Source organism: Peromyscus leucopus, chromosome 3, assembly GCF_004664715.2.
Source record: "Peromyscus leucopus breed LL Stock chromosome 3, UCI_PerLeu_2.1, whole genome shotgun sequence".
Classification (NCBI taxonomy): Eukaryota; Metazoa; Chordata; class Mammalia; order Rodentia; family Cricetidae; genus Peromyscus; species Peromyscus leucopus.
Window position 1 is genome coordinate 101,690,043 of NC_051065.1, and position 15,687 is coordinate 101,705,729.

Below are 15,687 nucleotides of genomic sequence, written 5' to 3' on the forward strand. Positions count from 1 at the left end.
AGTAGGTATGGATCAGCAAGGTGTTGTTCACTAACACTATTGAAGACTATATCCAAAGGCATTTCAGATACTATTGGTGCAATTCCTACTGATGAGCCATAGTGCAGGGACCTTGGAGACATACTAATTGCAAAGGAGACATTTCAGGTCCCTGTGAATCTTCTGTGCTACCCCACAGATTCTTGTTACACACTATGTCTCTGCACTCCCTAGTATTGGTAAAATTATTAAGGCCACTCCACGTAGTTAAAAAGAAGATTTATTTAGTGGATAACTTACAAAAAGGGATAGGTAGGTCGTGGGTTCTGGGGAAAGTGTATCGCAGTCCAACGGTGTTCTCTGGAGCTCTGCTCGGTCAACCTCCACCGTCAAGGGTCCAGGAACAGAGAGAGTGCTAGCCCATCCAGATCTTGGGTCTCTAGGTACCTCCCTTGGCCCCGCCTTGTAGGCATGGCAGTTGCCGAAGCTCCAATGGGGGTTGGAACTTCCAGATCAAAGCTGGAATGGCTACCCACTACATCTCCCCCTTTTTGTCTAAATAAGAAGATTCTAACCTAGTACAAGACTATATACAAAAGAATGGTTATCAAATATTGTCCAGAAATAATGAGGGATAATCACCTAGATAAGATGTTACTACAACCAATGCGAACAATATCAAGCAAGAAACACATACTAAAATCCAGAGAAGTCTAGAGCATAGGTAAATGGCATGTTACAAAGATCATTCCAAAAGGTATCCTATACTAAAGAACCTAAATCTAATACTTAATATGTTCTATCTAAGATTATATATATACTAAGTTGTAACTATAACTGCTAGTCTTCAGTCTCATCAAAGACCTGAGAAGGAATATAATGGTACCTGAGAAATGGCAGATGGATGCAAGCAACTTTCGGGAATCTTTCAAGAGTAGACTGAGACAGCTGGCAGCCTGGACAGTCACCTAATGTTTCTCAGCATTGTTGGTGCATTCAAATTGGCTACAGGCCTAGAGTATCTGACAGACCATTTTCAGAAGCAGGAATTCTGAAAGACCATCTTACCCTGTCTTGGCAGAGTACAGTGGTTGCTTTCCTTGTGTCCCGCTTCTCCAGAAAGGACAGCATTGCATTCGTACTGTCAGCAGTTGAGGCAAGAGCAGTTCTTTGCCCAGTAGGCTATTTTGTGCCAAGAAGACAAACTGGTGGTATTCTAATTGTATTGAAATGTGATTTTGATTGTATGTTAATAAATAAAGTTGCCCGGGGGTCAGAGCTATTAGAGCCATAACAAGAGTGTGGCGGTGGTGGCACACACCTTTCATTCCAGCACTTGGTAGAAGAGCTAGGTAGATCTCTGTGTGTTCAGGGATACAACCAGCATTGGAGACATACGCCTTTAAGACCTGGGGGGCTGTACATACAGACAGTGATGAAGTAGTCACGTGTTTGGGTTTACAACCAATGAGAAGGCAGAACAAAAGACTATGAAAAGACATACACACAGGAAATAGGTCTCTTTTCAGAGAGCTAGGACCACCGCAGGAGGAAGGGTGAGATTTTAGCTCTAAGCTCTGACTTCTTGGCTTTCTCTTTTACATTGGTTCTGTATTTCTTATTTAATAAGACGGTTGGTTACATCTACAACAAACTTCCAAATGGAAATGTCTTAGAAGCCCAACATTCTCTCGGGATCAAATTGGTGCAGCCAGGAGCAATTGTGTCTCACATCAACAGAATTCTAAGTTATTTAAATGCCATATTCTCTAGGTCTATGAAGTGTTTGAAGATTACCTGTCCATCTGACCTATGTATCTGTAAATCTGGATAACCTAACTAACATAACTATAGAGATGACAAGCATAGGTGACTATAAATCTGTAAGTCTTATCTACCAAAATAACCTAAGGACTAAGGCTTCATGTAAACAAGGTAAACAGTCTATAAGCAAATGTATGGTAAAGAACGATGACTTCAAAATTGTGACAATACACAAGATATTTATAACAGAGGTAGGAATATACAGTGCAATATGCAATATGACAATAATCTTAACTATATATCAGTATACCAAATATCCTAAACAGAAGTACAACATACATAAAGTATGACATATAAATTTACATTTGTATCAATATACAAATATTTTAAATAAGAGTAGAAATATATGTACATTATAACAAATATAGTTCTGTATTTGTATCAATATACAAATTATCTTAAACAGGGATATAAAAATAGTTTACATTTGTATCAACATATAAGAATCCATAACAGTGCAAATTACAGTGCAAATTATCTAAGGCTGCTATTTTACTAAATTTGTTTACTAGTGTATACAATAATCTACCATAATATCTTATACCTATCCATCCCATTTCTTATTTTCCTTTTTTTTTTTTAGGAGAATACTGAGTCTAATATTTTCTTCCACCCCCAACCCTATAACCATCATCCATAACCCTGAGAAATATGAAACCTTAGGGAGAAGGGGCATCGTTTTCTTAAAATTGCTTCCTGCTGTTTATGGGGTGATGGTATCTCTGTTGGGTACTGTGAGAAAGCTCAGATAGTTAAATCTCAGTTAGACTAACTGTAGGTTCTGCAGCAAGTCTTAGAGTAATGGGTAAGATTGTCTGAAATTTTGGCAAGAAGTGTAGTATGATAATGATTACCATGGCATCATTCTGGATTGGGTAGAGTTGTTGGGGCCCCATCTTCCTTCTGGAGACTTCTGAGATTGCTATTGGAAAAACTTATTTGTTATCAAAATGGAAAGTTTGGATTTAAAGAGGACATAGCATGTAAGAAAGGATTCTGAGAAATCAAGAGTAAGCATGGAGAGAGTTAGAATCTTGAAGACAATGGTCCCTTTTTATTGGTTTCCTTCTGTCCCACACCAGAGGGCTCTTCTGATATGGGACTGAAGAATCTCTCAATCTATTCTTTTAGCAATATGCTTGGGTTTAGAGAAGGAGTGAGCCAATTCCATCTCCAAAGCCAGCTTGGCTTATAATTGGATTGGAACCACAACTTTTCTAGGTTGATAGAGAGGTAGATGTTAGACAGTGAGACTTTTTTACCGTGTGTAGATTGGTACCAATAGATTCTTTCTTTCTGCTGTAAACATCCAGATATCCAAGGCCTTATGATTTTTGGAAGATGGGTATTTCCATTATCCTGGAAAGACAAAAACAGAACCCTACCCCAACCTTTGATTGTTAAATTTTTCTTACAACTTGTAGAGATGTTACATTGGTGGATGATCTTTTACTTCTCCTCATCAAGGGGTTTTTCCTGTTTGAATCGAATTTTTATTAATTTTGTTGGTATCCATAGCTTTTCTTCTCCTGCAGAAACAAAGGTAAAACCCCTTCCCCAACGTAGAACATATCCAGGTTTCCATTCTGAGGTCAGCACATCCTTGAAATAAACCGGTTGGTTTAGCTCAGGAGTTTTGTTTGTCATCCAGTGTCTCTCCGCAGCTGTTGTTCCTTTCTTATCAGCATTGAGAAAATTCAAGGTTAATAAAGCACTATGCAGTCTATTTCTAGGAGTCATTGTTACCTGTTGCTGTTTATTTAGCATATCCTTTAAAGTTCGATTGGATCTTTCTATGACTGCTTGGCCTGTGGGATTGTGTGGTATACCTGTAACATGCTTTATATTGTAATAAGCAAAGAATTGTCTCATTTTATTGGGGACATATGCTGGGGCATTGTCTGTCTTAGTTTGTACAGGTATTCCCATGATGGCCATAACTTCTAATAGGTATGGTATCACAGAATCAGCCTTTTCAGAACTCATAGGAGTTGCCCATTGAAATCCTGAATAGGTGTCAATGGTGTGATGTACATACTTTAATCTTCCAAATTCTGCAAAATGAAACACATCCATCTGCCAAATTTCATTTCTTTGTATACCTTTTGGATTGCTCCCTGCAGGTAATGGAGTTTGGTTATAGATGGAACAAGTAGGACATTTTTTCTGCAATACCCTTAGCCTGTTGCCAAGTGATGGAGAAATCCTTCTTCAAACCTTTGTTATTTACATGGTATTTCTTATGAAATTCTGAGGCTTCTAGCACATTACCTATTAGTAACTGATCAATTTCATCATTACCTTGTGCTAGAGGTCCTGGCAGACCTGTATGGGATCTGAAATGTGTTATATATATAGGATGTTCCCTTTTTCTGTTGATTTCCTGCAATTGTATGAATAATGGAGTTTGGTTATAGATGGAACAAGTAGGACATTTTTTCACAATATCCTTAGCCTGTTGCCAAGTGATGGAGAAATCCTTCTTCAAACCTTTGCTATTTACATGGTATTTCTTATGACACATTACCTTCTAGCTTCTAGGCTTCTAGCACATTACCTATTAGTAACTGATCAGTCTCATCATTACCTTGTGCTAAAGGTCCTGGCAGACCTGTATGGGATCTGTTATGTGTTATATATATAGGATGTTCCCTTTTTCTGATGATTTCCTGCAATTGTATGAATAATGAAGTTAATTCTGTATTATCAGGAATAAATTCAGCAGTTTCAATATGTAAAACAACTCTCTCTGCATATTGAGAGTCAGTGACTATATTGAGGGGTTCTGTGAAGTCCATCAGTACCATAAGAATGGCATACAGTTCTGCCTGTTGTACAGAGCTATATGGACTTTGTACCACTTTACTTAAGTCTCCTGATTTATATCCTGCTTTCCCTGATTTATTTGCATCAGTATAGAATGTGAGGACTCCAGAAATTGGCTTTTGTCGTACAGTGTGAGGAAGGACCCATTCAGTCTTCTTTATGAATTCTATTGCTTTTGGGATAGTGGTTGTTAATCTCTCCCAAAAAGTTACTGCAGGCTCTCTGCCAGTATTCATTATCTTTCCATAGTGATGAAATTTCCTCATTAGTTAATGGTACTACAATTTCTGCTGGGTCCATTCCTGTCAACTGGCGAAGTCTTAATTTACCCTTTTGAATCAAATCAGAGATCTTTTCTATATAAGTCTTTAATTTCTTATTTGGTTTACGTGGTAGGAATATCCATTCCAATATAATATCTTCCCTCTGCATCAAAATACCTGTTGGGGAATGTCTGGAGGGGAATATGACAAGAATGCATTTAAATTCTGGATCCACACGATCCACATGTGCTTCTTGAATTGTCTTTTCTACTAGAGTCAATTCCTTCTCAGCTTTGGCTGATAATTCTCTTGGACTATGTAATTCTTTGTCCCCTTCTAGATTATTAGCCAAATTTTGTAGTCCATCTTTGGGTATTCCCATGATACTCAGTAAGTTGGAAATGCTTCCTAATAACTTTTGAAAATCATTGAGTCTTCAATTGATCTCTCCTTAGTTGTACCTTTTGGGGTCTAATTTTTTTGTAGCTCTGTCTTATATCCTAAGTAATTAATAGAATCTCCTCTTTGTATTTTTTCAGGAGCTATTTGCAGTCCCCAGTGAAGCAAAACTTTTTTTACTTCTTCAAACATGTTTTCTAATGTATCTAACTTTGGATCAGCTAATAGGATATCATCCATTTAGTGATAAATTATGGATTGTGGAAACTTTACACGAATTATTTCCAATGGTTTCTGCACAAAGTATTGGCACAAAGTAGGGCTGTTTAACATTCTCTGTGGGAGGACCTTCCATTGATATCTCTTGACTGGCTGAGAATTGTTATAATTAGGTACTGTGAAGGCAAATTTTTCTCTATCATTTTCTTGTAAGGGTATGGTAAAGAAACAGTCTTTTATATCAATAACTGTTATACGCCATTCTTTGGGTAGCAGAGAGGGCAAGGGCATCCCAGTCTGTAAGAGAGCCTATTGGCTGAATTACTTTATTAATAGCTCTCAGATCTGTCAACGTTCTCCAATTACCAGACTTTTTTAAAATAACAAATACAGGAGAATTCCAAGGGCTGGTAGATTCTTCAATGTGTTAAGCATTTAACTGCTCTTGAACCAGCTGTTCTAAAGCTTGTAGCTTCTTTTTTGTCAAAGGCCATTGTCCAACCCAGACAGGTTTATTAGTTAGCCATTTTAAAGGTAAGGCAGTTGGTACTTCTGAGAGCTCAACAGCAGTCGTGTTCTGTTTGTGAACAGCCTGAATGGTTGATGACTGATTTTTATAGCATGTCATGATATTATCCCTAGAAACATGCATTGGTCTGTATTCCTTTTCTGAAAGTGTAGGAATTTTAATCTGGGTATTCCACTGTTGTAACAGATCTCGCCCCAAAGATTTACTGCTACATTTGCTACATATGGCTTCAGCCTTCCTCTCTGTCCTACTGGCCCTGTGCATTCAACCCATCTCGAACTCTGTTTTATCTGAGATAGGGTTCCAATCCCTAAAAGTTGGACATCTACCTCTTGAAGAGACCAATTCGGATGCCATGATTTTGGTGTAATTATAGTCACATCTGCACCTGTTTCTACCAGGCCCTCCATAACCAGGCCATTAATTCGAATTCTAAGCTTTGGTCTTTGTTCATTTATTTAAGTCTGCCAAAATATTTGTTTTATAGTGTTCTTTATAAACTGTGATCCATCTATCAGAGCTGTTTTATCATTCATTGCATTATCAGTTTTTACATTAGGCATTGGTTTATTCAGTTGTCCTGGAGAGAAATTTCTTCCACAGTGGCTGGGAATGTTCATACTATGTTTGATTTGGGGGCCTGCAAGAGGCCCCTTGAAGCGTTTCCCGCCAGTAAAGGGTTGCCTCATATATCTGTTTTTGATCAGCACTCACTGGTCCAATGTCAGCCTTTGCCACACCTTCTACATAATCCAGGAGGTGGTTGGGATTTCCTTTTTAGGCTATTCCTAAAAGGAGTATTACTTCTAGGAGTACCCCATGTAGAGTTTTTACGTATATGACCTGGCGTACCACATTTAAAACATTTGGTAACACGGGGCCTTCTTTCACCTCTGGGATTTGTCTTTCCTATCCAAGCCTCATTACTGTAGTTAAGAGACTCAACACCATTAGTATTCTGAATCCATTCTTCCAAAGGACCTGATCTGAACTTTAATGGTATAAGTATTCTTCTGCATTCTGCATTAGCATTGTCGAATGCAAAGGACTCAGTTAATACTTTTCTTAATTCTTTATCTGATACAGCATTTGTTATACCTGTGTTCAGCCTTTGTAAAAAATCGGTGAAGGGTTTGTGTGGTCCCTGAAATATCTTTGTGCCTACCTCAGTTGGTTTTCCAGATTCTGGAATTTTTTCCCAAGCATTTAGAGCTGCTGTACGGCATAGGGATATTTTATGCTCATCATAAGTGGCTTGTACATTCCTGTCAGCGAAACATCCCTCACCAAGTATTTGATCTTGGGAGATCACAAAACCTCTGTGTTTACGTTGTTGTTCTAAATTTTTCGCCTCTTCTCTCAACCAGTTTTTCCACTGTAGCTGCTGGCTATATTCTAGAACAGCTGAAATTAACTGATGCCAGTCATCTGGGATGATTCTATGTGAGGTAGACCATGAATTTAACATCTGTCTTATGTATGTGGAGTGTATCCCATACGTAACTACTGCTTCCTTTATATTTTTTAAAGTCACTTGTTGAAATTGGTTGTGATGTATATGTTTTATATGGCTCAGGGTGTGTGTCATCATGTGTGCCTGGCTCTGCATTGGAAGATACCCCCTGGGCATTGTCTGCCACAGTCATGGAGGCTGGAGGGCATAGCTTCTGAGATTTAAGATTTAGGACTTGCTTGGGACCTTTTTTTCCTTTTCTCTTTTTCCCTTTTGGAATGAGAATGTCATATGCTGGTCCTACTGTAGTATTTTGAAAAGTATGTTTTATGTTATTACTTCACAGTTGGAGAATATTTTGTCTTGAGATAAATCGTACATTGAATCTGCCTCTGGTGTAGATGGTGTTAGATGACATTCTGGACTTCAGAGTTGTTGTTGCGATGAGTTAAGATTAGGGGTGGAATGAATGTATTTTGCATGTGAGAACATGAATTTTGGGAACCAGGAGCAGAATGCTATGTTCTAAATACTTGTCTCTCCAAGATTCATATGTGAAAATCTAATCCCCAGTATGATGGTATTTGGTGATAGGGCCTTAAGGAAGCATTTAGGTTGTGAGAGCTAGTACCTCATGAATGAGATTAGTGCCTTTATCCATAAATACCCCTCCTACAGCTATCTAGACCCTTCTATGTGAGGACATGGTAAGAAGGCAACATTTATGAACCAAAAAATAGGCCCTCACTAGACAAAGAATCTGTCACTGCTTCAGTCTTGGCCTTCTCAGGCTCCAGAATGGTGACCAGTGAATTCTGTTTAAAGGCCACATAGCCTATGGATTTTCTTAAGACAATGCAAATGTCTGTTAGCCTTCTATGGTATATGACAATCCTTTTGTTCTTCCTTGTTTTTAATGAATGGACTTGGCAATTTTGAAAAATCCTAGACATTGCTAAATAGATCTTCCATTCCAGTTTGATTGATGTTTTCTCATGATTAGACTAAAGATTTAATTTGGGAAAGGGTATTGCAGATGAAATTCACCCTTAAATCAAACAGGGAAAATTGTACTCACAAGTCATCATTGTGATGTCAACCTTGATTAGGTGGTATGGCTGCTTTTCTCACTTCTTAGGCTGTATTCTTTGAAATCTAGCCACCAAGTCCAGCCAATACTTGGGGATTTGGGAGTGGAAGTTAAGCTTTCCCTTTATTGGTGAGAGGTGTCTACATGTTCTATGGAATTCTTCATAAGCAAAACTGGCCTTTCTTCCTACATATTTGTTATTCAATCATTCATTTGCTATTTTTAAACATGAATTCTCAATAATCTTTATTACACACACACACACACACACACACACACACACACACACACACACACACACCCTTTAGGACTTCTGGTTCCACCATTGAAATATAAACCCCTTGTGGCAAGACTTTGTTTCATTTTTATCTTTGTGTCCTCTGGGCATTTAGTACAGTTTTATCGTAATTGTCAAATTAAATATAAATAAATGAAAGTCTGTTAATTTCAACTAAAAAGTACTGTTTCCTCAGTTAAATTACATAATGGTATTATACATTAAAAGTAGATTTTGGAATAAATAATAAGAAACATGTTTGATTACTTTTTACTATGTATCTATCAGAATGAGGGATACTGTGGAAATGGGTTATTAACATGTTAGATCACTGTATTTGTAATTGTCTAATTACTTAAATATTCCTTGCCAAAGATATGAGCTGTTTTTTCTTTTTTCCCCCCATTAGTTCACGCGAACAGAGTGAGGCTCCCTTTCCTACATCCTCTGCAAAGGTATTATCTGACGCGGTCACTCAGATAACAACAGAAAGCCCAGGAAAGACCACGTTTTCATCTGAAATTTTTATTAATGTTGATAATCATGGACAGGAAGTTCAAAAGCCACCCAAGTTTGCATCATCATCCTCGGTGCAGCAAATCACGGCTTCTCATAACAAAGACGGTAAGAGAATGTAACTGAGTTTTACATCATTAACCCACTGTTGTGTGTAATTATCTTTGCAATGTTACTGTCTTAACATTAAACCTAATTTGAATGTAAACATTATGCTACAAAATTACTACATCCAGTTTTTGTTTGCATACCTATGAAAAGAATAGGATTTTCATCTTAATTTTGAAGGAGTTAACAAGAGTGTGTTACAATTCATGCTGCTTATGGCTGTCTGTCTTTTGTCCCATGATTTTGGTAAAAAATAGGGTTAGTATGTAAGAACTGTTTTTAAGGCAGGCAGATGAATTACTGGCATTTGGCTCATAGTAATGTGACATATGAAACTTTTATAGTGCACAGTAATGGTCTATTTCTTGCTTATGAAATAACCACTTGTTACTCAGGTTGACCATTAATCCTATTATATGGAAATGTGAACATAAATATGCACACACGCATGCACCCCCACACAGTAAACATGAACACACACATACATACATGAAAAGAAAAAAAATTACATAGATGTTAGTGGATGTAGCTCAATGATAGTGTGTGTGCATACCTAACATGCACCAGGTCCTAGACCAGTCTGTAGCACTATCAAATATATAGAAATTCACACATACTCTCACTCACAGGTATGTATTATTTTAGTTTAAAATAATAAAAATTTGTCTTTATGTCTCAGGCTTATGAGCCAGTTGGAGTTTGGCAGAGTTTGGCTCCAGGTGGCAAAAGTAATTTAGGTGTGCCCCCAAGTGCCTGTTTCTGAGATTCAGGCTATGGGCAATTGCTGTCTTGCCTGGAATATGCTGCTTTCATGATGGTGGCAGAAACACAAGAAGAGAGACCCAACTGTGAAAAAAATTTAAACCTATATTTATATCAGTTCTCTGAATAGGATAAAATTAATACTCTATTATTATAAAATAGAAGAACTGAATTCTAACTATTTATTTTATGATAATGAATATGTAAGCAGAGGAAAAACATGAATAGAATATACATTAAACTGATCTTTAAATAGTCAGACCTTGTCTTTTTTACTTTGGTATATTTTCTTTTTTCTTTCTTTCTTTCTTTTTTTTTTTTTTTTTTTTTTTTTTTTTTTTGGTTTTTCGAGACAGGGTTTCTCTGTGTAGCTTTGCGCCTTTCCTGGGACTCACTTGGTAGCCCAGGCTGGCCTTGAACTCACAGAGATCCGCCTGGCTCTGCCTCCCGAGTGCTGGGATTAAAGGTGTGCGCCACCACTGCCCGGCTTGGTATATTTTCTTAATATTCAAAGTCATACTTATTTAGTAGAAGCTTTATTTTGAAACTGTTATATGAAAAGTGAAGTAGACTTATTTTCTTATGTCTCTAGGACTTTTGTTTAGTATAAGAGAAACTGTTTTATAGTTAGAGTCATCTACTTGTGGAATAGATTGCTGAAAATGCACTTAACATCCTGGTTAAGCTGCTGCTGGTTTGATGTCCTTTCTGTTCCTGATCCTTCACAGTATGTGTCACACCACTTGTAATTTATTAAAATACCCGATAATTTGATTGTATAGCTTAATTAAATATGCCATGTATTTCCCACGTTGAAAGTAATTTATGTTTAGTTCATTCATGTATCCCAAGAAATGTGAGCACTGCCTGGCAGGTGGAAAGTACTTGGCATGTAGAGTCGGGGCTGCTTTCTTTCTAACAGTTCTGATCTTTACCTCCTCAGCCCAGCCTGCGTTGTTGCCATATAAGCCATCTGGTAGTCCGAAGATGTACTACGTTCCACAATTAAAAGCAGTTCCTTCATTTCTGGAGTCCAAATCAGATACCACTGTTGAGAGCTCACATTCAGGTATTATGCAAAAATTATTTAAGATTTTATTTTTAGAAATATTTTGTATTAGCTGGTTGATTGTGAAATTTTTAGTGAAATATGGAGGCTTTCTAGCCTTAACCTCTGATGGATTCTAATAAGTGAGTTATTTGAGATTTTGTGTGAGAAAAAAGGGAAAACTAAAATTGAGTTGACAGCTGCCTGGGTTGGTGTTAAAGCTCCATTAGAATAAACACAAAGCCCAAAGACGTGAAGACTCACTGGTTTCTATTGTTTAAGGCAGTCTTCATACAGGCACTAGCCCACTCCCATGGAAATTGAGTAGAAACTTTAATGGCCGTACACAGTCAATTGTAGTGCTTCTGGCACACCTGAAGCTCTTGGCCCATTGTGTCCTGCAAACGGTACAGGGTAAAGGACTGAAGTAGCAGGAGCATGTGCTGCTTTCCTTTAGAGAGACACGTGAATTAGAGTAGGAACCTTGGTATGAAAAAATACTTTACCCAGAAAAACAACTTTGTGTAACAATCAATAAAGAACCTTTGTATAGCAGTTCCAGGTTTAGTTCATCAGAGGCTGGACCTTCCTGCTGCCACACAGGCCTTAAAATTTCATCTTGGAGTGACTTTTTCCTCGATTGACTCATGCAACACAGAACACCCTGACATTAGACAAATCATTCCAAGTCAAAGCTTATGAATTACTCCATGATTTAAAAATGTCTTCATTGATGCTACATTTCATGTACAGTAAAATTTATTATGTTCTTGGGATTGGGATTCAATATGCTGCCGTTATGTTTAAATAGTACTCTTCTTAATGTGTCTGCCGTCCAGCCTGAGCGCAGTGTGTGCTGTTCCTATGCATGCCTTGTGTGTGTGTGTGTTGGCATAGTATCTCACGGGTCTTTTTGCCTTCGTATCACACCAGAAGCCACCTGCTGTCATTTTCCTTCTTCAGAAGCTTTCCTGAGCTAGTGGTGGTCTCCTGAACTAAGCACCATTCCCTTTTGTGTCATGTCTTACGTCATTTTCTTCCTTGCCTGGTAATTTTGCTGTTTATTCTACATGTCTCTGAGTTTCAGTTTGACTGAGAACCTTCTAATTAGCCTGCAGCATCCTTGTCATGGTGCTCTTTTCATAGAAGTGGTCTAAGGGAAGAAAAAGTCTTTATTGACTTTAAGACTGTTTTAGTGTTAATTGTAATATTTCCTCATTTTTCATAGGGTCTAATGATGCGATTGCCCCAGATTTTCCACCTCAAGTGCTAGGCTCAAGAGATGATGACCTCTCAACCACTGTGAACATTAAGCATAAAGAAGGGATCTATAGTAAGAGGGCCATATCCAAGGGGAAAAAGCCCCCTCGGAAAGATGATGCAGGTAATGAGGGACTACCTTGCCTGTTTTACAACTTGTTTCCTGAACCTTTTTATTTGAAGTGAGAATATTGTTGTCTTTATCCATTTTCTGGTTCGTTATGGAAACTCTGTCCTTCCCACTACATTAAGTATACACAGGAAAGTATAAAGTTAGAATATTTAAAGTGCTTCAGAGAGATTGGAAAACTTTAAACTTCATTTTCACCATAAATACAATATATTACAGCTGGTGAAATGAAACACTAGATCAAGCTTATTTTGAATACTAAATATCAGAAAATCTTGATTAAAATTCTTAAGAATTTATCTCTGTCAAATGTTGCAGTGTGGCATTTCTGGCAGGATTTGACAAGGAGTCAAGAGTTCACATGTTGTTTTGAAATTTTATTTTGCTACTAACGTGTGAAAATTCAATTTTTGGGCTCGTTAGGGGAGAAAAAAATGAGAATGTCTGGTTGCCCGTAGCTCACATTCTCTGTGACAGTAGTCACCTTAGCTGAGGCCTGGCTGTTCTTCCAGACAGGACATCCATTCTTATGTTTGCATCAGTTCCCAACCCTCTCAGGTCCTCTTGCTTCATTCAGACAGTTGGTCTCTCTGGTCAGACTGTTGAGTTTTCAACTTTTTCTCTAGATAGAGGACAACTATTTTCTAAAAATACAATATATTTAAAATTACAGGATTATCACTAGCTCCAGCAAGATGCTGTTTCAAAAAAACCTAAACCAAAACATAGAAACATAGATTAATAGGTAAGTAGATGGACAGACCGATAGATCTTCTATAAGAAAATGGAAGAGTATGCCTTCCTAATTTTAGAAAAGGAAAAATTTCATTAAACTGGATTCCTCTCCCAAAAACAAAACATAAAGTAAAACCAGGAACCGTATGCAGAACTGTGGTCAAATAAGGAATGTTAAAGTGAAAAAAAAAAAATTCTATAGAATGTGAACTGTAAATAAAGGCAAATCACAGAGTGGAAGTAAAAATTACAATGTGCACATTCCACAAAAGATATTCTGAATGTAAAAAGAAATAGTGTGAAGAAGATATTCAGTTCAGTTGAAATTGGGCAAAAGAATTGGGGACCATTATTCTATAAAAGAGACTATGTAATACCCAATAATTGCATATAAAATATCATTGTTGATAATCTGGAGATACAAATTAAGGCCTCAGTAGCTTTCTGTACTCATCAGAATGGCTGAAATGAAAAACACTGTGCTGTGGAGAATAAGAACTCATTCACTGCCAGTGAGAGTGTAAATTAGTATCCTGACTCTGTGTATATGTGTTGCTGAGTTTTGAATCTAGGACCTCACATAGGTTAAACATGCACTCTACCACTGAGCTATGCTCTTAGCCCCACACATATTCTTCAGGCGGTATTTGTAATAGTTCCAAACTAGAAACCACTCAAGTGGCCAACATTTGTTTAATAAATTAGATAACTTGTAGTACTAACACTATTGAATACTTACTGGCCTGGAGAAAGGTGTAAGGATATGTAACAACACATAATGAACTTTACAAACATAGTGTGAGTGAACACACAAAGTTCAGACATTCCTGATGACTTTCTTGTATTTAAAATCAGCTATTATATACTCTGGTTTCTCCTCAGTCTGTGTAAATCTTAAAATCAAGTGTTGGAGAAAATGGGAAGGAAGAATGAGGGGACTGTGTAATAAGCTTCTATTCAGATTTTATTTCTTGACCTGGATAAGGTTATACACATATTGTTTTATATATGCAAATGTGTAGATGTAACCAACAGTCTTATTAAATAAGAAACACAGAACCAATGTAAAAGAGAAAGCCAAGAGGTCAGAGCTCAGAGCTAAAATCTCACCCTTCCTCTTGCGGTGTCCCAGCTTCCCGAAAGAGAGCTATATCCTGTCTGTCCGTCTTTTTATAGTATTTTGTTCTGCCTTCTCATTGGTTGTAAACCCAAACACGTGACTGCCTCGTCATTGTCTGTATGTACAGCCCCCCAGGTCTTAAAGGCATATGTCTCCAATGCTGGCTGTATCCCTGAACACACAGAGATCTATGGGATTAAAGGCGTGTGCCACCACCGCCACACTCTTGCTACGGCTCTAATAGCTCTGACCCCCGGGTAACTTTATTTATTAACATACAATCAAAATCACATTTCAGTACAATTAGAATACCACCACACAAATGTTTTCTAGGACAGTTAAAATCTTTTCTTAAAAGATGTGCAAAAGATAAGGTTATTAGAAATGAGCCTAAAGTACATGCAAGATTCTAAAATTATATTGGAATTTATTTCTCTATGTATCTATCTATCTATCTATTTATTTATCTTTGTTTTTTTGAGACAAGGTTTCTCTTTAGTTTTGGTGCCTGTCCTGGAGCTCGCTCTGTAGACCAGGCTGGCCTCGAACTCACAGAGATCTGCCTGGCTCTGCCTCCCAAGTGCTAGCATTAAAGGCCTGCACCACCACCATCTGGCGCTACATTGAAATTATTAAGGAAGTCTTATATAATTAGAGAATATAATAATAATAATAATAATAATAATAATAAAGTTTCTAATTGTCATTATTCTCTGGGCTCATAAGAGAGCTTGCTGTACCAGCATCCAAACTTTTATATGTAGCTTACTAAAATTATTTGTAAAAGATTAAAAAGAGAAGTGTAGGAGGCAGTCATATAGGTGAGACTTCAGGGGTGTGGTGTCTGACATTTCTAGGAGATAGAATCTCACAACAAACTTTCTGTTCCTCTGGCTCTTGAAATCCTTCTACCAACTCTTCTGCAGTGGTCCCTGAGTCTTAGGTGCAGGAATGGAGTTACAGATGGGTCTGTTGTGACTGAGCTGCACAACTCTGCATTTTGATCAGTTGTGGTTTTCTGTAACGGTCTCTGTCTGCTAGAAAGTTTCCTTTATGAGGGGTGAGAACTGCACTTACCTCTGTGTTTAATCAGACAGTAATAATAGGCACACTAGCATGTAAGGGAAGCTTAGGAGGCCTCAACCCTAG

At 37.6% G+C, this 15,687-nt stretch overlaps 1 protein-coding gene across 5 annotated transcripts in view; it reads left to right on the plus strand.

Moving 5' to 3' along the window:
* The window catches only part of Alms1 (ALMS1 centrosome and basal body associated protein), a 119,931-nt gene that overhangs the window by 69,472 nt on the left and 34,772 nt on the right, over nt 1-15,687 (plus strand). For 4 of the 5 annotated variants that reach the window (XM_037203860.1, XM_028860201.2, XM_028860202.2 and 1 more), the window contains 3 exons: nt 9,269-9,483; nt 11,189-11,314; nt 12,522-12,677. In XM_037203860.1, the coding sequence (XP_037059755.1) occupies nt 9,269-9,483; nt 11,189-11,314; nt 12,522-12,677 (497 nt within the window). The remainder of the gene's footprint in view (nt 1-9,268; nt 9,484-11,188; nt 11,315-12,521; nt 12,678-15,687) is intronic. The other variant, XM_037203861.1, reaches the window with a different exon arrangement.